This window comes from Podarcis cretensis, assembly GCF_951804945.1.
Source record: "Podarcis cretensis genome assembly, chromosome: 4".
NCBI classification, from domain to species: Eukaryota; Metazoa; Chordata; class Lepidosauria; order Squamata; family Lacertidae; genus Podarcis; species Podarcis cretensis.
In genome coordinates this window covers 53,686,820-53,710,512 of record NC_137173.1, presented here as the reverse complement: position 1 = coordinate 53,710,512, position 23,693 = coordinate 53,686,820, and the positions used below count along the sequence as shown (strand labels likewise).

Sequence of the window (23,693 nt, the reverse complement as noted above, 5' to 3'; positions counted from 1 at the left end):
GGCTGTTTGCCGGACTATATTATATCAATGATCAATATTCATTAATTGCAAGGTTTTCCAAGTTCTGGCGATTACCTTTCTAGCTGCTGTTCATAAATGTGCTTTTAATTTCCGACTTCCTAATTAATAATTCTGAATTCCTAATCCATATCTGAAGTATGTAAATTAAGTAAGTGTGAAGCCAGGGATGATTCAGATGTAATAGACATAGAACTAGCATCATGCCCCGAATCTCTGGATGACTGCTCCCAGTAGCTTCATATTTTAGCATAAGGGGGGGAAGCTGTGGTCCACCGCATCTCACAGCACAACTACCAGAGGGGCTGAAACATACGATAATCTCCCAACACTATTCAGTAAACCACAGTGCCACCAACTTCCAATTCTTTTTCCAGTTTATTAATATTACATTTAAAAATATTAACATTTTATTTCCTTCTACAGCTCCTTTGGCCCTTGTCTTCCAGAGGAGGGAGAAGACACTTCTTGACTTGATAGCAGGCCAGGCAGGCAGGAGGACTTCTAGCATGGTGCTAGAAGTCCCAGCAGCAGCCCTGGGATCTTTCCCTTAGTCCATCTGTTCTGCTCCCTCCTTCCCATTGTTTCTCTTCCTCCTACCAGAGGCAGAGATGACCGACAACTTGGGTGAATTCAAAAGAGGCTTAGAAAAATTCATGGAAGAAAAGGCTATCAGTGGCTACTAACCATGATGGCTGGAAACTGCAGGAAGGGCAACTGCCGTTGTGTGCAAGTCCTGATTGTGTACTTCTCACAGGCATCTAGTTGGCCACACTGGGAACGGGATGCTGGACTGGATGTTTTGGATTAATATTCTGTTGGGAGCCACCCAGAGTGGCTGGGGAAACCCAGCCAGATGGGCAGGGTATAAATAATAAATTATTATATATTATTATTATAAAAGTCTCATGTTCAATCCTTGATGTTTCCATGTAGGGCTGGGTCATCATGATTCAGAGATCACACTCTTGTTCCCTACCCTCTAGCCATACCTGTGACTATGAAGAAGCTTGGATAACTTGCTCATATCTTTAGTTCACTGCATGAGTCAAATCATTTGGAGACTAGAGAAAGTGAAAGTGGGAATAAAAAAGGCAAAATGAATTCGGTATGTTTTCACTTTATTCTGCAACCACATATGTGGTGTGCATTTTACACAGCACAAGCAACATGTGGTTGCTGTGAGAAACCCTTGCACTAGCTCCAACTTTGGTGCTCCAGCTGTTGCAAAACCCAACTTATATCAGCCCCAGCAAGCATGACCAAGAGTTGTAGTTCAGTAGCACCTGAAAGGCCAAAGGTTCCTCGCACCTGCGCTAGCTGGTTCTAAATTCCTAGAGACGCTTCCAACAGCTTCCAGGTACAGTAAAGAAAGCAGTCGTGACAAGAGCAACTGCTCCTCGTGTGGCCCCTCATTGCATTTCATACCTTCTTCCCTCAGTCTGTTCAGTGACCTGTGTAGGCCACTGACATGCTCTCCCACCTCATTATTTGTAGAAGGGGGACTGGCAGAGTTACCTGTGCATCTCTACTTAAAACAGAGTATGGAGTTGGATGTGGAAGATGGCCAACCAAGGCAGAGCCATCTTCAAGCACCCCACAGCTGTTGCAGAGACTGTCATAAAAAATGGGGGGGGGGTGTCTCTACCAGAGGGGGGTGAGCCTGGAGAGGTGAGCCCAGCAGAGGAACCTTTGTCTTGGACACAGAACATTCAGGAGTGAGCAGAAGGTGGACCTTGCAAATTATCATTTTATTATATTGAAATGGTTTGAGAGGATAGGAACTGAAAGGAGTCCTGTCTCGTGACCCCATCCTCTTTCATTTCAGGTGTTCAACCCATCCTCCTGGCCCCAGCTTCTGTTTCAAGGTTTTCCATTCTCTTTCCCTTTTTGTGTCATTGTAACACATATTCTACAAGACAGCCCAGTTTTGTCTACTCGGTGTAGGTTTTTCATATTTGTATTCCACTGTGACGCTTTAGTTATTGCCCTAGTGCAAGGCAATGGTTATGGTCATGTTGACATGGATGTGCTAATGCTTTGTGTAACTTTTTCCTATGTCTCACCCTATGTGCAATGTCAGATTCTGCTACAATGCATTTGTCCATCCTGAGGAGCTAAAAATCTACGTAGTTTTGCTGTGCTACAAGATCATCACTTTTACTGTTGGCAGTTTCAGGCTACATATACAGTAGAAACCTGTGATAACGCTTTTCTGGGATTGTTGAGAAGCCCTAGACTACAAGCAGGGCAGGATGTGTTTGCTTCTCCAAACTAGCCTAGAGAATGGTTCTAGGGTAGCTTTTTCCTCAACCTATTATTTTCTAGATGCAGGAATGCCTGTGGTGGTGCTTGTTTGAAAAATAGTAAAAGAATCAAAGCATAATCCTTTACTGATTTTTTCTCTCCATAAATATTTAGATTATGTCATTCTCTACTTATAGCCTGGGAATTGTGGTATATAGTTCCTGAGAAGTTGCATTATGTGTTCATACTATAGGTATAGACCAGGGGGTGGGGAACCCCTCTCAGCCCAAATGCTACATTCTCTTATAGACAACCTTCTAGAGGCATAGGCCAGTGGTGCACCAGGTGAAGACCAAAAGTGGATGGGACAGGTGTAAACATACTTGCACATCCCTCTCTATTCTCCATCCAGGCAAACAAGAAGCATAATCAGCGTTCCAGGATACATTCTAGACAGGTATGCACACTCAAGGAGGTGGCAAAAGACGACTGGTGAAGAAGTGGGGTGGTCTGGGGAGGGTCCCAACCACCAAATAAAGGGAGGCCTGCAGGGCTGCAGTTGGCCCCTGAAAAGCCTCATTTCCTGGTACAGGCTGATTTTAAATTTCAACTATGAGAGATTGTGTCACATATGTTGATCAAGTTACAATGGCCCGGTTGCCTGGAACAAAGATCAGAGCAGAATCGGTTGTATCTGGCATTATTTCTTTATTTATCAACACAAATTTCCTTATAAATAAAACTCCTACAAAGTTGGCCTCTTAAGTGCCATAATAGAAAAGTGGAGTACAATGTAACAGGATAAAAATTCCACTAGGGTAAAAAAACAAAACACAGAGTCTTAATATGTTATATTTATACATTTTAACAGTACATCTTTAGATCTCTTTATCCTCACAATCGGATACAATTGCTCACTGAACTTAAGGACACTGCAGAGGAGTCCCACTCCACATGTAAATGCAATACAATGTCCACAAAATAGCAATACATGGAAACAAAAAATAATCAGTTATGTGTGCAGAGGAATAGCATTGATTGTTGCTTGTCATAACAGCATCTATGGATAGGTGAGAGTATGAGTCATGCATCATGTGGGTTTAGTTATTACAGCAATTTGGTTTCAAATCTGATGTATTTCCTGTTTTAAGTCCTGAGATAACTATAAACCCAACAAGTAAGAAAGACACGGAGTGGGGGTGGGGATACAGCACAGTGTTACAAATGCCTTCTCAGACTCAAGTCCCATTGAGTTCAATACGAGGAAGTATGAATAAATATGTTTTGCTATGATGGAGTAGATTAAATAAAGACTAGAGTACCATACAAATCAGGATTGAAGGACTTCACACTTTTTAACTTTAAAAGGCACTACATATCAGCATCTTTAGGATTAAATTAAGCATGGGAAACTTGGTTTAGGCATTATAGTTTCTTGGTCGATAGTGCAACCCTAGTAACACAACAGAAATAAGATCCTGTTGACATACATGCCAGAACACAAGTGAGCCCTTTACACTAGGGTTGTCTGAGAATTCCACCAGAAACAGAAGCGGAAGCAGAAATTGCTGCAAGTTGCATGTTTGTTGGTCAGTAACAGAAATGTGAGTATGAGTTATGTTTGCTATTGTTCTTTTCTTAATCGGCAAACATTATGTAAATAACTATGTTATTTTCTGAATTGTTTTTGACCTTTTCCTTCCACTGAAATTGATTACATAATCAATTACCTAATTAATTACATTAGTTTTGGCCATAGCGGTTAGCGACATGAAGATAGGTTTTAGCGAAAGCTGAAATGTAGCAGAATGGGAAAAGCATTGATTTCAATGAACTGAAGACAGGGTGGAAATGGCTGACTCCTTACATCCTTACTTTTGACAGGAACATTTCAGGATGCTCCCTTCAGAACATGTTCATCACATGCAGTGCTGAAGTTAGGCTTCTGCTGTTACTTGATTTGAGGAGTGAGGTTATCACCCCTCTATTATTATCCATTCCAGGTCTGCCAACCACTGCCAGTCTCCTTTCTCTTAGCAGACCAAGAGGAGCAAGTGACAGCAAAGGTTGCAAGGTTCTTAGCCAGGGCAATTAGAATAAGATCCACTATTTGACTATTGATCCAAATCCCCAAAAAATGTTTATATAAATGATTTTTTTTTTTTACCTTTATCCTCTGTATACTGCATTTTGTTTGTTTTATTCCTATGGCTGGTGGCTGATGCAAATAAAGATTCGTTCATTCATTCCGCTGTTACTTGTTTTGCTGTCTGCTCTGGTGCAATTTTACATAATTCTGATCTTATTATGTTATTCCACACTATTCAGTTCAATGTAAAAGAAATGCCATGTAAATGGGAAAAACAGTGATAAAGTATATATCATCTGTGGACTGAAACAGCAACAACAGTGAACGTTGATTGCTGGATTGATTTCTGCTCTGGACAGGGGACAAAAAAGCAAACTGGCAATTTCCACTCCTGTTTCTGTTGGAATTACCTGACATCCATAGTCAGAACACTGAGTTATTTCACATATAAACATATGTAAGCATATACTTGCTTCCTCAGCCCTTCATACATTCTAGAAAACATATCAAGCCCCTGTCTCCACATTAAACCAAATAATATGTGGAAAGGAGGCGTCTACCTGAAAACAGATGGCGGAGGCGTGCCAAATTCTCTCTCTCTCACCCACCCACCCACCCACCCACCCACCCACTTACATTCTGACCTTCCAAGGTCACCTAATTTAGTTTCCATTAACTATCAGCAACAGTTAATATTGCAATACAATCATCGTACACACTTCACTTTAAAAAAACAACTATTTACACAAAGGCATTTTTGTTTTGTTTTTTACCAAGGCAGTTGGGTGATAATATGCTGGGTAGGTGACCTTTTGCAATGCTGCTTGTACACACATCCCCCCAAATCAAACATAAAGCTAAATGAGGGCCTGCACCTAAGCATTGTGCGGACCCCCTTTTGTCCCACTCTACTGGTAAATGGAGATTGTGCTTTGTAAACATTTTCTCTACTTCCCACATCAGCTAGCCATCTACTCAGAAGAACAGCCAGATGACACAGATGATAACTGTGCCTTAGGAACTCACATTTCAGCAAAAACAGGTATTCACTGATGGGGCTAAGTACACTGGTGTGTTAACACTGAATAAACAACGCTATGCTACCATTTGGACACTTCTAAACAGGATAGTGAATTGTGAAACTGAATTGCACAAACTAATTGAAATAACAGTAGCAATGGATTGCAATAATTGCAGTCACACATTCTCATAGCATTAGCTTGCTAGACACCTATACAGACAAACTAAATTTGGGCACACTCTTTATGCAAGTGAAAATGCTTTCATTTCTCACATTGCTAGTGAGAGTAGTTATCAGAATAAATCCATCTTGTTCACAAACGTTGTGTTCCCATTTCCCCCCCCCCCAAGTATATATTAATTTTCATCATCCTATAAAAAGGAAACACATTAGAAAGTAAATATATTCTGAGAAATACTGAAGGCCTGGTCAGTAGCTGCAGTTTGTTTCCCTGGTTGGCAAGGACTAAATGAAGAAATCACAGTAAAAACCACACTAGTTCCCAGAAAGTAATTTAACTAGGGATGTCTCTGCTCATTCTAAAAAAAAGTCTTAACTTTTTGAGAATTGGCTAGTGATTTCCTTGCCCCAAATCAAGTATTTATTGGTGACCCCCTAATTACCATTCGACTTTTTTGATTCTCCAAGGCTTAGTTCCTAAGATTTTTTGTACTTTTTATTACAACTAAATTGTAGGTAAGACTTTTTCTTTAAAAAACCTTCTCAAAAGGAGTTTGCTTTATTTGCATTAAAACTGAAATGCACTAATGGTCAGGCAGCATGTTTTTAATATACGGCAAACAAAAAATGTGGGTGGTAAATGTCTAAATTCTGAAGGAAGGCTGTTCAATATAGTAAGTGCGACCACCATTGAGAGAAAGACATTTTATACTTACTCTCCAAAGTATCCACGTGGCTGAAACCCTTTATCTGTTTTGAATACTTGGTATAAACTAATACTGGCTAGACTATATGTGATCTTGAATAAGGTCACATAAACAATGAAATACAACACAGAGAAGGCATTGTGTTAAGACTGTGCTCTGTCAGTCACCTAAAGTCAACAACATGGTAACAATATTTGCATGCGTTTGGTTATAGCAAAAATTATTTCCCTGTGAAAAGCCATCCTGTCAGTACATTTCAAAACTGCTGTAGTCTGTGTTACTCTGCTGTAACCTATAGATGTTCAGTAATCCTCACAGTTATTTATGCTTTATCAACCAACACAGCATCCATAGTGGTAAAGTCTAGCTTTAGGATTGTCTTAGGATGTTTTTTGTATTTAACATACACACTCACACACAGACATATATTACATGTTTGTAAACTTCCATTTAAGCACCAGCTTCCCGTCAAAATGAAGTAAACATTTTGATAGTGAAATCAAGTGTTCTCCATACCTAAGCCTTTGTGCCAATAGCAATACAGAAAACTCAAAATCTATGGTGCAAGAACCAGTTGTCAGGTCATGTCTTGGCACAAAGTCTTTCTTATATGGAAGCTAACAGCAAGATGCATAAATTGCAAGTTGTTATTTATGCACACCCCCCCATCTACCCATAATATTGGCTTCTACCCATTATTTTACAGAGTTATTCTGCTTTCTGTTCTTGGATTAAATGGGAGTCTTTAGTCCTAGAGATACCATCATCATTGGAATAGTTTCCCGAGTCTTGGCTGATCTCTTCCAACTCTTTCTGGTCTTTAAAGTCGGTCAGATCAACTTCATTTAGAATGCTACTGTCAGCTATGACAACACAATTTTCTGTTGGCTCTTCTGAAGTTAGCAAGTAGGAACTGCGCAAATCTTTTCCTTCAATGTTCTGCAGGTGGGAAAGTACACAGAAAGTAATGAGAATTACTGATGTCTACATACAGGGCGCTATAGAAAGCTATTGTGTTTGGTTATAATAATGTACTATTAATATTTATTAAGGATGGGGGTATGGTTGGCATATGAAACACTGAAAAAGATGATAAAATCCCTGCTCTGAAGCATTAAACAGGCAACACCAGTCACTAGAATACAGTTTGAGATCTAGGAACAAGTGATTTAGAACCACGGTACACATTATGTCTAATGTATGGCTGCCCACACCAAAGTTTGTACCCACATATTTAGCTTCTGCTTCCCCATCCATAATGGCTCCTAACTTGTGCCCTGATGTCACAACATTTTACACTTCCCCATACCCCTCCAGTCACTGATATGACACAAGTAGAGATGTGGACAATCAGTTAGATGCAGAAAAGCGATACACAGAATTTTGTAACATCAGCATACAAGTTAAGCTCTCCTAGATGTCCTAGTGGGAGATGGGGAAGTTAACTGTGCAGCTTCTGTTTCTGGTAACAGCTGCTTCTTTAAGTGGCACTTTGGGGGAATTTGACAAGAGAGAAGTAGTGGTAAAGAGACACATAGGAGGCAAAAGGAATTAGTACAGGAAAGAGTTGTGCTCAGGCTGCAATGCAAGACTGTACATGCTGACTGCTATGTGGTGAAGGATGAATCTGGTTTCAGCTTGTAGCCCATTGACTAAATTGGCAACAGCCAGGTGCATTATTACTCAAGTGCTGATTCCTTGGAAAAGCCTTCTGATGTACAAACAGCCAGGGTGCCCACCTGTCCATCACCCAAAGTCACAGTGACAGCAGGTAATAGGCTGTTGCGCTGAGCAAGGCTCTTTTGCAAGCCTTTTCAAAGATTGGTGTATCTGTTCCCAAGGAGCTTGAGATCAGTGCCTATCTGCTGATTGGCAAGAGAGTTTACTTTCAATCCCTGATGTGCAACTGGAAGTACCCTTTAAGGCTCCCTCAGGAGGTGGACTCTCCTTCCTTGGAAGGTTTTAAGCAGAGGTTGGATGGCCATCTGTCATGGATGCTTTAGCTGAGATTCCTGCATTGCAGGGGTTGGACTAGATGACCCTTGGATCCCTTCTAACTCTAAGATTCTATGATTATGCACTGACAGCCACATTTCCACCTGCCCCTTGGGGGGGGGGGGAGTGACCTTGCAGGCAAAACTGGCACCTATGCCAGTTATTAGGCCAATTATTATTATTTATTATTAACTATTGTTATTATACATTAAACAAGAGGAAAAACTAAAATAATGTAAGGAGTCTAAATCCAGAGTAGGGGGTGTTATACAGGATGGACAAGTGCATTAACAAAATGTCTAAAGTATTTCCCCAAAAAAATCCTATTTGTCAAGAATAATGGGTCTATTTGATGTTTATTCCTATACAAGAAAGAGGTCCACTACATAACAGCAAAGTCCTCAGGCTCAGCATCACTACTCAGAACTGTAGATGAGAAGCAAGTTTTTCAGAGACAACTATGTGAAAAGTTTTCCCCTATGATCTGTCTGGAGTGTTTTATCATTGTGTGTTTATGGCTCCAGGCTACTTTAGAAGGAAGGTCGACATGTACATTTAAATAATGAAAACACCCATGGGCCGGAAGTTCTGAACTCATGCTGTAAATACATTATTGAATGCATTGTGTGATCTCCGATGTTATTCATAGAGTAGACCCACTGTAGTCAATAGAGGGAGAAGAGCAAGGCAGCAGGATCCCTGGGCTGGTGCTGCAGTGGAACCAATCTGATGCTTCTGCTGCTGTGTCTGCACTGTGCCTGCACCACATTCCTGCTGCCTTGCTCCTCCCTGTCTCAGTAAGGGCAAGTCAACTTTCACATTCGGGAGATGAGAAAACAGCACAGCCATGCCAGCTGCTATTGGATGTTATACACAGCAAGATATAATAAAAATGCCATTTCTATACCCACTATTAGATCTATAGGATGTCCCAAGTAATATGTCAGGCAGATTCACTACACAATATATTCAAGGGTAATGCAATATATACACCCCAGTCCAGAGATCCTTGCATGAAGAGGAACTCCAGGTACAGGCATGCCATTTTTGAGCCTGCAACAACCTATCTGTTAAGAACACTGGGAATATCTCAGTTTGCGCACACATTCTCTTTCTCTCTGTGTAAATGGCAAATGTATGCTTATTGTAAGCACTGCATACATAATAAGCACCCATGATGTGATTTCTAGAATACTTGTCCTATAATTTTACTACTGCAAATAGCAAAGTAATAAAAGCCATATATACATACCTCTATGATCAGTGGAGGGTGGCATGATGGAAAGAATGCATATTTGATCTGCTTGCGTATATAATATATAACACCAATTAAGACCATTATTGAAACAATAACACCAAGAGTAATTCCAAAGACTTTAAAAATGATTGGATATAAAGATTTTCCTGCAAAGAAAAAGGAATTAAAATGAGTTATATATTGAAAAAACTTCTGCAATAACCACTTTCTTAAGCTTATTTTTAAAGCCAGCAACTTAAACTTATGGCACTTGGAAAGTTGTTGTGGCAAGAAAAGATTTTGTGAAGGGGGGAGAGATGGAGATATAGCGCACTTGCTCACTCTTCCCTATACAAAACCTCAAAAATTAAATCGGTTCCAGTAAAAGTGCATGCTAATAATTGTCAAATTTACATATAAGATACCTTTCTTTGTCAACCTTTCTTTGTAAACATTCCATGTTAAATAAAAAGTGCATGGTTTTGGGGTATTTTTCATAATTATCCCAATGTGCCAATCTTAGTTTACAATTAACTTCTGTTCAGTTACTTGAACTAAGCTTACAAATTTGTGTTCTATTTTTCATATAAAGTTATATACATAATTTGTATTGATAATGTAATAAGGGCAGGGTATAAATCTTACCACTAGTGGTAATAATACCACTAATAATCAAATATGAGCCAAGGTTAATATATTCTAAACCAAATGTTAAAAATTGGTGATGTTGTCTGCATATACAACCAAGAGATTGGATTGTATACATACTCCTGTTTTATGGTTTTATACGGAATTGTTGTTTTGTTGTACAACATAGAATTTCAGAAAAACACATCACTTTATATTTTTTAAAAAAATACAAAGCAATGTATCATTTTTTAAAAAGCCAAACACTAAAAATAAGTATTTCATACCTTTGGCAGTTTCAGTGCATGTCTCACTGCTAAGCTCGCTACTTTTATTATATGCTGGTGCAAATGCTTGTACTTTTAGGCAGTATACAGTAGAAGAGCTCAAGCCTGGGATTATAAATTGTGAAGATTTATTTTCCAGTTTCTTCTGTACAACAACAAAATACATAACAATGTAAACCAGAGCAAGCACTTATTGAAAACAAAGCTTGAAGACTGACATTCTGACTTTGGGTGCAAGTTGTAATGGCTGTACTATAGGCTCTGCAAATTCCAGGTATACTGTACTGAGGGTCAAGAAAACATGCAGCCCCGGGTTTGGCAACAACTGACAGGTGCCCGTGGGGAACTGATCCTTAGAACCTTAGTGCCTATGACTACTCCAACCAGTTGCAGCAGGCCTGGTTGTTGTATGTTGCTGAGCTATGCATTCTTTCAACCTCAAACACCTGTAGGATTAGCCAGAGATTAGCTATCTGTGTCAGATGGGCACCCCTCAGCGCATTTGGGACAGTGTGTGTCTAGTATTTCGTATGATGCTGAAGCACTTCACTACATACAGGCACATTTGACATTGAATTAGCTAGCCAGAGAAACCATATTCAGCATAAACCTGAAGGGGTTATAGATGGCCTAGAGAAAGAACAGGAGGGCTACATTATGAGTCAATTTTTAAATACATACTTTTATCTATGTTTTATTTTATTTTTTAAAAAACAAAATACATTACCTTGTCTTGTGGTGAAGAGTCTGCCCAGTACCAACCATGGTAAATCAACTTCTTATAGTGTTTACTCATCAGATTTTTTTCAGATTCTCCCGGAGCAGTAATGAAAATGTTAAGTGAATTTTCACTGGCATTAATCTTGACACTTGGTGGGCCCAGTTTAGCTTAAAAACAAATGTTATACAATGTGTTAACACATTTGAATTCAACAAAACATGTTGCAATATAATGTTGTCACTAAAGCTCAAGCACAAGGCAAAATCTCTGCTTCAGTAGAATGTAAAATGAATTAACTGATGGAAATTGTGATACTGTGGTATGTTAAGTTGCAACATATATACACACTGTTGTTGTTGTTGTTGTTGTTGTTGCTATTGGTTCTGGGGGCAAGTTCTAAATCTAAGCATATATTTTTGACGACATCTGGGAGTTTTAGCAAGCAGCCACCAGGAACTAGTGATAGGTAACTCCAGTTCATTTCAATGGCACTGGTGCCATTGTGGTACAAAAGAGGTTGCACAGGAGTAGAGCTTGCTGAACTTTCAAACTGTTGTGAGCTATAAGTTGTGAAGGTCTTAATTTTTTCTAACCACACAAGAAGAAAATGAAACAATGTGATGATGTATAGGCTGCTGTACGAGATTGCAAAAATTAACAAATACATACACAAAAAAGCAACACCTATAAATGATAACGCATATCAGAAGAAGGTAACACTTACTGTCTTCTATAGGCTCAAATTTTAGCATTTTAGACCAAGGTGATTTATTATGCCTATTCACAGCCTGTACTTGGAGATAGTAAATTCCAATGAAGTTGACGGAACGTGATAAATCGCAGTATTTGGTTGTAATGTGTTCACATCCAGATACATTACGCCAGTTTTTTGAGATATCATGAGACGTCTGTGCTTCAAAACCACTATTAGAACAACAGAAGGTTGATTAAATAAGTACAATACATGTATCAGCAGACAGTTCCTAACTGTTGATGTTTACTTGAATGTTAACTCCACTGAGCCTCATGTGAGCTGCATGGGATTGCAGGGTTAATCAGACTTGGCAGTCAAATTGATCTGATACAATCGACAATTTAATTGTCATTGAATATGTTGTCTTTTCATAGAAGGGACAGCAAATAACCACCACATACTTCACCCGATCAATGACCTGCTTGAATCCTTTGGTTTGCAGTGTTCCAGCCCATGCAATGGAAGGATACGCCCTCAGAAATATAGCCCATAGTGGGGAACCTTTTTGGCCCATTGGTCCCCTGTGGTGGAGCCCACCTGCTTATCCTCTAGTATCATACTGACATCATGTGCTTGGCAGGTAGGTTGGCCCACATACCTGTGAAAAATGGCCCTTGGGGATGGGGGGAGATACCATCCAAGCAGGATTAAACTCCTCACACATCAGATAATGGTTTGCAAACTGGTCCAGTCAGATTGCTCATTTTCTCAAGTGCTCCTGCTCAAAGCTTCACAACTTCCTTAAGTTACCTATCAGGCTTGCTTTTTAATCATAAATTAGATGGAATGTAGAAAGCTAAGACTGAAGACAGGCATGGCAAGGATTCTTACTTGAGAAACTGTACAATGAAGCTCACATTTCCATCATACATATTATCCCAATGCAAAACGAAGTTTGTATTCAGTGCGTGAACCTGGAGCTTTTCAGGACGAGGCAGACCAGCCCAAGCTATAAAAAGGAGGAAAGAAAAAATTACAAACAATCCATCCAGTTAGGTTCATGAACCATGTTACACGTCAATAGTTTGGAACTCCAATCCTATAAAGAGGCCAGGACCAAAAGGTCACGAAGCTTCTGAAACTCAGGAGTTGCTCACCAAACCATGCCCAGGGAATATACATATACCATATTATACAAATAAATGCCACTAATATTATGCAAGACATGTTCTTTACAAACAAAAAGCAGGGATAAGGTGCTTGTGGAAGCACAAGAAGCACCCTGCTTGATTCTAGCCACAGAATACCCACTTCAAGGAGATTTATTCCCCACCCACCCCCGCCCAGCACACTAGAACAAATTTGAATTGTTAAAATCAATAGAAAATAATTACCTTTTGGTGTCTGTATACAGGTGTCTGGACTATTGAAAGCATTGTGATCAACCATATGTACTTTAACCTTCATGCAGTAAGCAGTCTCTGGCTCAAGGTCTTGAATGCTTTGTCCTGGAAAAATATCCTGGATTTTTTCCTGCAGAAACAGACAGTTGCATGTAACATATTACAATTGTTGATTACTTCCATGGGCAGTTATTTTTATGTGAATCCAGGAAAAAAAAGGTAAGATAAAGTAATCTTTTATTGGGTCAACAATACTAATATTGGTATCATTATTTCAGAAAGACAGATATACAGTATGACATCTATAGCTTGAATGAACAGATTGTATTTTATTATGTATCTGAAGGCAGCTCTGTTTAGGGAAGCTTTTAATGTGTAATAGACTATGGTATCTTAATATTTTGTTGGAAGCCGCCCAGAGTGGCTGGGGAAACCCAGCCAGAAGGGCAGGGAATAAATTATTATAATATTATTATTATTTGAACATTTTAAAAACATGCTCAATCATTCAATGCCAGTTAAAGGACTTGGGATGCAAAGAGATCCAGCTTAAAACATGTTGGTCTGCCACCTCTGTTTTACTATACTCAGCAAAGTGAGTATCTGCTTAGGTCAAATTTTATCCACAACATAAAAATGGCACCATTGTGCGTAAGACAGAGCTTCTTTTTCAGTTTTTCTGTTTCTGCAATGAAATCCATCACTATATTGTATTTTAAAAAATCTTACTATCAGGAAGATAATCTGTACAACAAAGGCTCATCAGGGCCAAATGGTCTGAGCATACAACAACTGCAGACTGCCCAACTGCAGACTGTCAATTAGCTTCTTGGTCCAATTTGAAGTTCTGGTTTTGACCTATAAAGCCTTAAACAGTTCAGGATCACAATACCTCAAGGACCACTTCTTTCCATATGAACTGACACAAACCCTGTGTGGCAATACCCTGCAGTGGCTCCCGGTCTGTGGAATGCTTTCCTCAGGGAGGCTTGCCTGGCGCCTTCATTACATATCTTGAGGCACCAGAAAAAAAAAAAACATTTTCCCCAGGCCTTTGGCTAATTAAACAATCTACAGTATAGCCTTTTAAAGTGAGTGTGTGTTGGGGGGTGTTATTGTTTCATTTGTTATTATGTTGTGTGTTTTTATACTGTAAACTGCCCTGTGGTATATAAATTTAATAAAGAGTAATAATAATATTGGTTTAAACATAACATGCAATAGGATATGCACATAAAATGCTGCATTTATTATTTCTAGTATTATTTATACTATGGAATCCTGTTCATGCATTTTGATATAAGGTTTAATTCCTTCCTGGCACCTCTAAAGCTGAAAGCAAGCAACTAAGCATCTCATGCATTCAGGTTACACAAGTAAGCTGAGATACTGGCAAAGAGCTCTCAACACAAACTGAACCACTACCATGTGATTTTGCAGGCTAGCGAAAGCACTATGGAGTTCCATGGGATTTCTAAATAAATGGTCATAGGAGTGCAGTTTTAGATATTTAGCATTTTTTGCTCTGGAAGTGAATACATGTAACACATGATTTAAATGGGAAGGAATATTTCTGCAAACAAAGCAAATCTTAAGTGTAGAGAAATTTAGCACCTGAGGATAGGATGAGTTTTTCCAGATAGTTAGCTTGTAGCTTAGAGACAGGTCCCACATTTTTCTTTGCTGGTTTGCTTCAGGACTGAAAATGATGATTTTCACATCTCCTCCATATATTGATTCTAACTGAACTCTTGGGGGACCGACTTGGGCTGCAGACCAAGATAACAACATAACTTAAGTACACTTAAAACTTTGTACGATTCATATTCATAGTGCTTTTGATGAAGCAGCATACATTCTGATTATGGTGAGTCTGCTCCCAACCACAATAATAGCAGCCATAAGAGTAATAATAATAATTTATTATTTATACCCTGCCCCTATCTGGCTGAGTTTCCCCAGCCACTCTGGGTGGCTCCCAATCGAGTGTTAGAAACAACACTGCATTAAATATTAAAAACTTCCCTAAGTGATGTTTGCCACAAAGTTCACTCTTGCATAGCTGTTTTACCTAAAAAATAAATAGCTAGTGCAGGGGGAATAGAAAAACTAGACCGTGACAGTGGCAGGAAGAGAGAGGGGCTTTAACTTTTGCCCCTGCCAGTCCCAGTTGAAACTAGGCCCCTCCTTGCAGGTTATACACCATGAGAATTTTTATTCCATTGTGAACAGCAGGTGTGAGGTAGCTGTGTCTCATTCTAACAGGGACCATAGCAGGGTCAAAGAGTAAGTACCCTCCCTGTGTGCCACGGATGCACTCCAGCTCACCCAACAATTACACGAGTGCATATTACATAGCATATGTCACCTCTAGTTTGGCGCTATGGAGGCAAAGAAACAATAAACTCCTTGCTCACCTTCCCTCCTACCTCGTGCAGCTGGCGTGATTCTAATCCCACTCCTCCACCACAACAGACAGGAAAGGAGAGTGGAAGCAGGATTAGCATCAGCGTCTAGCGTTCTTGGGTGGCTGTCAGGGCCCCAAGACTGAGCAGCGTCAGGTGGTGGCTGCAACTAGCTTTTTAATTTCCCACAATACACTTGACCTAGCACCACTCTGGGGCATTGTAGAGAATTAAAAGGGTGGCTAGTCAAAGCCACCCAGCACTGCTTGGAATGCTAACACCACAGCCGAAATTTGAAACTAATACTCTATTCAATGAACTATGAAGCAACCAATACTGTGAAGTTGGAATTTACTCATTATTGTTCACAGTGAAAAATAACATTTCACACCAGTGTTTCTCAACCTTTTGGGCAGCAATGAGTTCCCCCACCCCACCCTGGACTTTAAAACAGAACTCAATTGTGTGCCACTCTCCTCTATGAGAAGATATTCCTTCACTTTAAAAAACAACCCATAATTCTGAGCAGCCACTGTTTGCCACCTTCAGTGGATGGAGGCTGTGATCCTAAACACACTTACTAGGGAGTAAGCCTCAGAGAGGAACAGTTTGGTATCTGGAAGTCAGATAATGAAACAACTAGGCATTTGCAACTGGTTACCTGTCCCATATTTAATAACTGCATAAAGCGTAACTTGAATAAACCAGGCACACATTCATACCTTCTGTATAAGGAGAAAATACTAAATAAGCCCAGGAAGAGTGTTCTTCTCCTGTGTCTGCTCTTACGCTCACATTATAAAGCTGAAAATAGTCTGTTATAGCTGATGAAAGGTCACATTCTGTGATTCTTACAGCCTGACACTTGGGAATAAGTGACCAGCTTTCAGCATTGCTCTCTTCACTGTCTGATTCACTGAAAGAAAAAAGTAAAGCACTCCTCAGACATTATGGATCAGTAAGCATTCCTTACAGTATCTTTGTGTAAAATTCATTTCAATTTTGATCCACAGCACCCGGAATGCAAAAAAAAAAAAGGGAGCCGCATTTTTATTTTTCCAATTCATCAGTATCAGTCTTTTTGCTGTGTAGTTCTCAACATATACATAGGCCGAGCCATAAATATATGCCCCTGATTTTAGTTGTCCACTCGTTCATGGATGGTATTCTCATTCCGTCCGTCCCCTGCCCCTGCCAATTTTAACAAACAATAATTTTGGCAGTAGTTAAGAGATGTTGCATTAATCCCATGTCTTCTATTAGTACAATTTCTTTAACATATCCAAATAGCAAAATTAGAGGATCTGTGGGTAAAGTAAAGCCAGTTATTGCTTCAATTTCTATTGCTATGTCTTTCTAGAATTTTCTAATTTTGGGATAGGTCCAAAATATATGCTACATCATAGCATTTGCAGTTTTACCCCTCCAACAGGCACAACTGGCTGTTCTGTCTATCTGGTGTCTTGTAAACATTTTCTTTGGCAGATACAGCAACTCATGGACTAGGACGGAACTCACATACTGAAGAAAAGTCTCTGTTATAAGTCTTTGATGTGAGTCACAGCACAACTGAGAACTTACCTTTGGTACTGAACTGAAAAGGTCCCATTGAGGCCACATGAATTATTCCAGAGCCATTTCAGAGTGATGTTCGTATCAACAATGAAAACTGTAACGTTCTGAGGTGGTTCCAAACATGTGAACCCTATGGATATTTTTGAAAAATGAAAAGAATTATGTCAAGGCTATAACAGACACAACTGCATGCAGTGTGCCATTAACCACCTTCTGCACTTTACTGAAGAACTTAGTAAGAAAGCAACAGGAAACAGACATGAAATGCAAGTAAGCAGATCATATACATCTGCAACCTAAAGGAAGTGAAATATGGAGATTTCCTTACCTTTTTTCAGAGTAACCCTGTGTTGAGGTGGCATAATATTGACAACATTTCTGATTCTTATGTTTTCTGGACAAGGTACTTTCTATTCAAGTCTTCTGAGGAAGTAGTCAGTTTTTAATGTTTGCTCCAGCAAAAGTCATCAGAACAGTTTAAAGCACACCCATGCAAATGTGCACTTGCTTTTTCAGCAGTATTGTGCAATTTGAAGCCTATTATTATTACATGTACAGCTTGGGAAACTAGGTCTTGAAGCTGATGCCTACAGAAAGCAGACTTTAGCTCTACTAAAGCCTCAGGCACTTTAAAGCATTATGCAGGATATCTGCAGGCCCTTTGTGGTGCTTTGAGGTCCCAGCTACTAGACTTCAAAGCACCCAATCATCTGCCATCATTGGGAAATCAAGTGATTTGCAGGTGGGAGGTCCCACACATCTGTTCACTTTGGCCTGCACAGCTAGGACCAGATAATTGCCGTATTTTTCGCCCTATAAGACGCACCAGACCATAAGACGCACCTAGTTTTTGGAGGAGGAAAACAAGAAAAAAAATATTCTGAATCTCAGAAGCCAGAACAACAAGAGGGATCGCTGCACAGCGATCCCTCTTGCTGTTCTGGCTTCTGGAATAGCTGCGCAGCCTGCATACACTCCATAAGACGCACACACATTTCCCCTTACATTTTAGGAGGGGAAAAGTGAGTCTTATAGAGCAAAAAATACGGTATTTGTCCACAGAGCACACAAAATTCCACAATTCTGGCATACCTTATTCCAAGAGATTTGTATGAAGAAAATATGTTATTTACAGTATTTGTTTTCTGACTCTTTCCTAATGATCTCTAACATGAAGCTCACCTTTTTCACAGCAGCTGTACATTGAGCCAGCATTTCTATCACATTATCCACCACAACCTACAACATCCATTTCCTGGTCAGTCACTGGCCAGGTCTCATCAGTATTTCTGTGAAGCTGGATTTTTTTTGGTCCTAATATACATCACTTTTTACTTACTTGCACTGAACTGCATTTGTCATTTTAATTCCCATTCATCCAAACTGGAGAGATCTTTTTGGAGCTCTTTGCTATACACCTTTTTGTTTTAACCATCCTAAATCATTGGATATCATCAGCAAACTTGACCACCTTATTGCTCACCCCTAATTCCAGAGAAGAAAATAAGACTTTGAGTGAATTAGCTTTTTAATGCAATTAAAGGGGAAATACACAAAGGATCTAATGAAACATTGGACTTCACTTATTTATGAAGTCCACATTTTTTAAAAAAACACACACCCAATATCCATGTATTTAAAAGAAAAAAATCAAAGAATAGGCCTAAAAGGGGACCAATGCCATCTAGTTTTACAACTCTTGCTAGAAGTAGAATACCTAGATGTAAAAGGGGACAGGGCTTCTGCACCTTTAATAGCTGTGTGATTCTGCTGTTATAAAGTTAAATCAATACATTGAAAAAGAACTTTTCTTCCTATGACCTCTTGTGATCCATAACTGCTGTGTCAGCTTTTACATAAGAGGTATTTCCCCAGACTTTTTTGTGCCACTTCAATAAGGGAAGTCCTTGTAAATCTTTCCAGTATTTAGCAATCTGAGTTCTTGCTGCCACTAATAAAAACCTGACCTGTTTCTCACAACATCTTGATTTTTTTCCAGTGAACACATTTCAAAAAGCAAGTTCTGGTGTCTTTTGTAATGGTGTTCCATTTATCTCTGAGATCTCCCAGTCTTCCCACATATGGGTGAACAACTCCACTTTGCCACATGGTCTCCGACAGATTGATGAGGAGGTTTTAGATATACATGACAGTCTCAAAAATGTTAAATACAATTTTTGAACCATTTGGAAGGATGTTTCTCTGAACATGGTTGAGGTTGCTCTATACAGGAATTTATCCCAGAGACACAATGCTTTTCTATTGTTATATTCCAATCCTTTCCCCATAACATTCTAAAACTGTTTCCTGCTTCCGGCCAGCAGCTACTGCAAATCATCTCTGCAATTTACTACTACATCCACACCATACCCTGAAATACATCTGTACCCTCTCTCCAATTCATTGAAACTGAATCCTCTTTAGCCCTCCCGTCTAAATGTGCTAAGACACAAGCAGGAACAGGCAGGGCAATCCTTGTTCCTTCTGGGAACACTGTGCAGCCTCCCTCAGACAAATACTGATCATGCACTGGTTGAATACTTTGGCTGGAAGACACAGTATCTGTGGTTTACCCCTTTTGCATCAGTTTGCTTCTTCACAGTGTCAACCTGAAGACCTACAGCTGTGATGTGAACTTCCTGGAAACATTTCCAATCCCAATTAGGGCCATCTTAATAGGATAATTTGCACTGGGAAATTAGAGTGATCTAATCTAGCATTTTTATTTAACTTGCAATTAGTAAACAATGCCCAAAGTACTGAAACTGCCAAGTTTCCTTATTGCATTTTCAATTGGCATCCATTCATTATTGTTATAAGAAACAGACTGACATTATTTTACTGTATTTAAGGTAGCAACCCAAAGTACTGTTTAAAAGCTGTATTGCTCCTAATTGTCAAGCTTCCCTTACAGGATACCACAGATGAGGACATTATTGTACAATTCTACAGTTGGCCATGCCAATGCATAGAATGGCCTTCGTCAACTAGATGTTTTGGGCTACAATTCCAATCCACTCCAGCCAACATGGTCAATGGTTAGGGACAGTGGGAGTTGTAGTCCAAGACATGCAGAGGGCTCCTTGATCCAAGAAAGCTCAGTCCTGTCCTAACATGTTTTCTGGTCATTATATAGTGCCATCAGCATACATGGCACCTTACAAAGTGTTGTAAGGAAAAACAGGCATCTCCCTGTTCCAAGGAGCTTTCAATTTAAACCAGACAATAAGGGAAAACAACACCAGGAGGGTTGAGGGTAGAGAAGATTAATGCAGTCAAATGCAGTTCCAACACACTTAAAATTTGGGCTGCTTTGGAATTAGGATTAAGTGAATATAGCAAAGGTTGTGTGGGTTTTGAGAAGAGCACTGAAGGGGAGAAGTAGTACCACAGATATTTAGGGAGGGGCAGGTACACAAGTGCTATAGTATAGAAACAAAAGTATCTACAGAACAAGATATTACACACGTTTTGAAAAGCAGGATTCAAAGTTCTGCATGTTTTACATTATGGGTCCATACAGCTTCCAAGCTCAGAGGCAGCACACTAGTCACAGGAGAACACCAATGAGGGAGGTGTTCTGCCTGTAAGCATCTGTAGTAACGTCAGGGTGTCAGCAGTATCCCACCGCTGTCACCATGTCGTAACGTAGGGGGCAGCAGTATCCCACCGCTGCCACCACGTCGTAATGTTATCCCCCAACCGCTTGCCCCTCCCTTGCCTGTCTCTGCTCTCCGGCCAGACCAGGCTTCCTAGGGCAGGGTTGGCAGGTACATTACTTTTTGCAAAACAGAACAAAACGACCCGGTAGGGCTGCCACCACTCCCTCTGTTCCAGGGGACCCAGAATCACAACCCAGGGAGAAGACTGTGACCCGTTATCCAGGCTATCCCCCACTCCACAAGTTGTTTCCACAACCTTGCAGACAGAAATTCTACGGTAGAGCGTAACCAAGCGTAAGGCTAGGACTTAGCTATTCCCCCGGGAAGGCACACAAAACTAAAAACCAGTTTCTCTTTTCTGAAAAGTTTATTTTAAAATAACATAAAGAACATGCTAAAACAGCAGGCACTTCTTTTGAAAAGACACAGACGAAAAATAAAGACGTTGCATAGTATAGCTAACTAACATACTCACAAGCCTAACACAAATAGGATAGTTGAAATCTTTTCAAGGATCCGCAGACTGAAGGCTTTTGAAGATCTCCATTTCAAAAGACGAAACGATGCTATGGCTATTAGGTGACGACAGCCGGGCATCCATGCAGATTGCAGTGAGCAATGGCAAAGAGCAACTTCTCAAACAATTCCCTGGTCCTTTATTCCCAATTCGCACTTTGCGTCGTAACTCTCAAGCCAATCATAAGTCTTAATTAATATTTAAATTCACCAATGACCGGCTTGCTAGTCAATCAATCTACCCCTTGGCAGCTGGGTCGATTTAGAATTCAGAACTCAAATCAAAGGGTTTCCTCCCTTCCGTGGAAACTTTGCAGATACACATTCCCAAGCAATTCAAGGACAGATAACATCATTGGGGGGAGATATTCACACTCTTAGACCCAGGTGTCAGCCCTTTCATTAAATCAAGGCTTCCTTCATCCCAATAAACCTTTCACGCCAAGGAGCCTGCTAGTCTGGAGTTTAAAGATACACAACCTCTTTCCCAGGGTCCTTGTGGCTGATGAAACTCCCACAAGGCTTCACTCCTTTTACTTGACCAAAGAATAATTTCTAAATAATACTAACTTTACTACAGCATCCCATAGACATCAAGTTGGCCACAGTGGTAAGTAAGATGCTGCGCTAAATAGGCCTGGGGTCTGATCCAGCAAGGTTTTTCTTATGTACTCATCATAACAGGGTGCAATATCTATTCACAAAAATACACACATGAGAATAAAGTTCTAGGACTAAATATAGAGTGCTGTTTCTGTCATGCATGTTACTACTTCCAAGCAGCACTTTTTTCTGGGGGGGGGGTGCAGGGGTACACATACCCCTAAACATTTTGTGAATCTCAGTTTGGCCTCATTGAGGGGCAGTATTTCAATATGAGTAGGAAAACGAGAGTACCCCTAAACATTTTTTAAAAGAAAAAAAACACTGCTTACAAGCCTTCACACCCTGCGCTTGTGGTAAAGGTCAAAACCCTGATAATGACAGCAAAGGGAAACAGCGGTTTAACATACAGCAGGGTATGCCCATAACTATCCATGTTTTCAGCACCTATTTTATTTTGCTATTACAGTGGTACCTTGGGTTAAGTACTTAATTCGTTCCGGAGGTCTGTTCTTAACCTGAAACTCCACTTTAGCCGTGCTGCCGGAACACGATTTCTGTTCTCATCCTGAAGCAAAGTTCTTCACCTGAAGCACTATTTCTGGGTTAGTGGAGTCTGTAACCTGAAGCGTCTGTAACCTGAGGTACCACTGTATTGTGCGTTTTTGCAAGCTACTCCATGAAACACACCTCTTAACTTACCCACCCGTGCCCCCAGTATGATCCCACCAAGCAGCTGCCATTGGTTCATCTGGTATTGTCTGCTACACTAACCAGCACGCAGGTCAGCTCTCCGAGGTTTCGGGCAGCCCTGCCTGGAGATTCCGGGAGCGGAGTTGAGGGGGACGGACGGACCTTCTGCATTCCAAGCAAGTCTTCTTCCACCGGGCCACAGCCCTTCCCCCCAAAGCCACCGCAGGCAAATCTACGAGCGCAAGCGAAGCGGAAAGCGAGCCCGATTCCTGGAAGCCCTGCATTATCAGCGCGCGCCAGCGCTCGGAGCCGAGAGAACTCGCGCCGCCTTTCCTGGAAGCCCGTCTTCCTATCCGGCAACGCGAGGCTGCACCAAAGCGAAAGCCCTCTGCTTCGCTGTCGACCCTCGCCCGTCCCAGAGATGGGGAGGAGGGTCGCCCACGAGCAACGGGAGGCCCAGGTGAACGCCCCTGCCCACCCCCAGTTCCTCTAGAGAGGGAGGAAGAGACACACACCGGGGTCCCGCTGCCCCGTCCTCAGTCCCCAGAAAATGCGGCTCGGCGACAAAGGAAGGCCCTGCAAACGCACCTGTGCAGAAAGGCGCCGCTCCCAGCGTTGCTACGGCTACAAGCAGAGCGCGCGCCGCCTTCATGGCGAGCCCGGGGCGAGCGAGCGAGCGAGACGTCCCAACTGCCGAGTAACGTTTCTCGCTGCCGCCGCTTGGCCCCAACGCCAGCCCCTGCCACGTGATCGCGACACGGTCAACAACAAGGAGGCTAGCCCCCGGCAGCGTCGCTTCCGCGCGGAGCATGCGCAAAACTCTTCGAGCTCGTAGAGATAAAACCTTGCAGAGCAGATCCCTCCTCGTTTTTGCGGGTTAGACGGAAGCTGGTTTGGGGGCTTTGGGAAGGGCGCAGGTGGAGGAGAAGGGCGGGGATATCATTAGGTTTAACTGCCTTGGACGCAGCAAAGGCGCGTTTCGTATGAGAGAGGGGATTCCCTTCGCAGAAAGG

General features: G+C 40.9%; 1 protein-coding gene across 2 annotated transcripts; it reads right to left on the bottom strand.

Annotated features, from left to right (window-relative positions):
* Positions 1-3,101: 3,101 nt before the first annotated feature.
* On the bottom strand, positions 3,102-23,506 carry IFNAR1 (interferon alpha and beta receptor subunit 1). 2 transcript variants are annotated; one of them, XM_079972048.1, is made up of 11 exons: positions 23,269-23,506; positions 17,213-17,336; positions 16,354-16,547; positions 14,841-14,995; positions 13,218-13,356; positions 12,715-12,832; positions 11,854-12,053; positions 11,136-11,296; positions 10,409-10,553; positions 9,510-9,661; positions 3,102-7,201 (listed from the first exon to the last, which is right to left on the bottom strand). In XM_079972048.1, exons 1-11 carry the CDS (start codon positions 23,489-23,491, stop codon positions 6,971-6,973), a joined length of 1,842 nt encoding a protein of 613 aa, XP_079828174.1. In that variant the 5' UTR covers positions 23,492-23,506; the 3' UTR covers positions 3,102-6,970. The 2 variants fall into 2 exon arrangements, with proteins under 2 accessions (XP_079828174.1, XP_079828175.1); XM_079972049.1 differs by lacking the exon at positions 23,269-23,506 and adding an exon at positions 17,535-18,777.
* Positions 23,507-23,693: the final 187 nt, after the last annotated feature.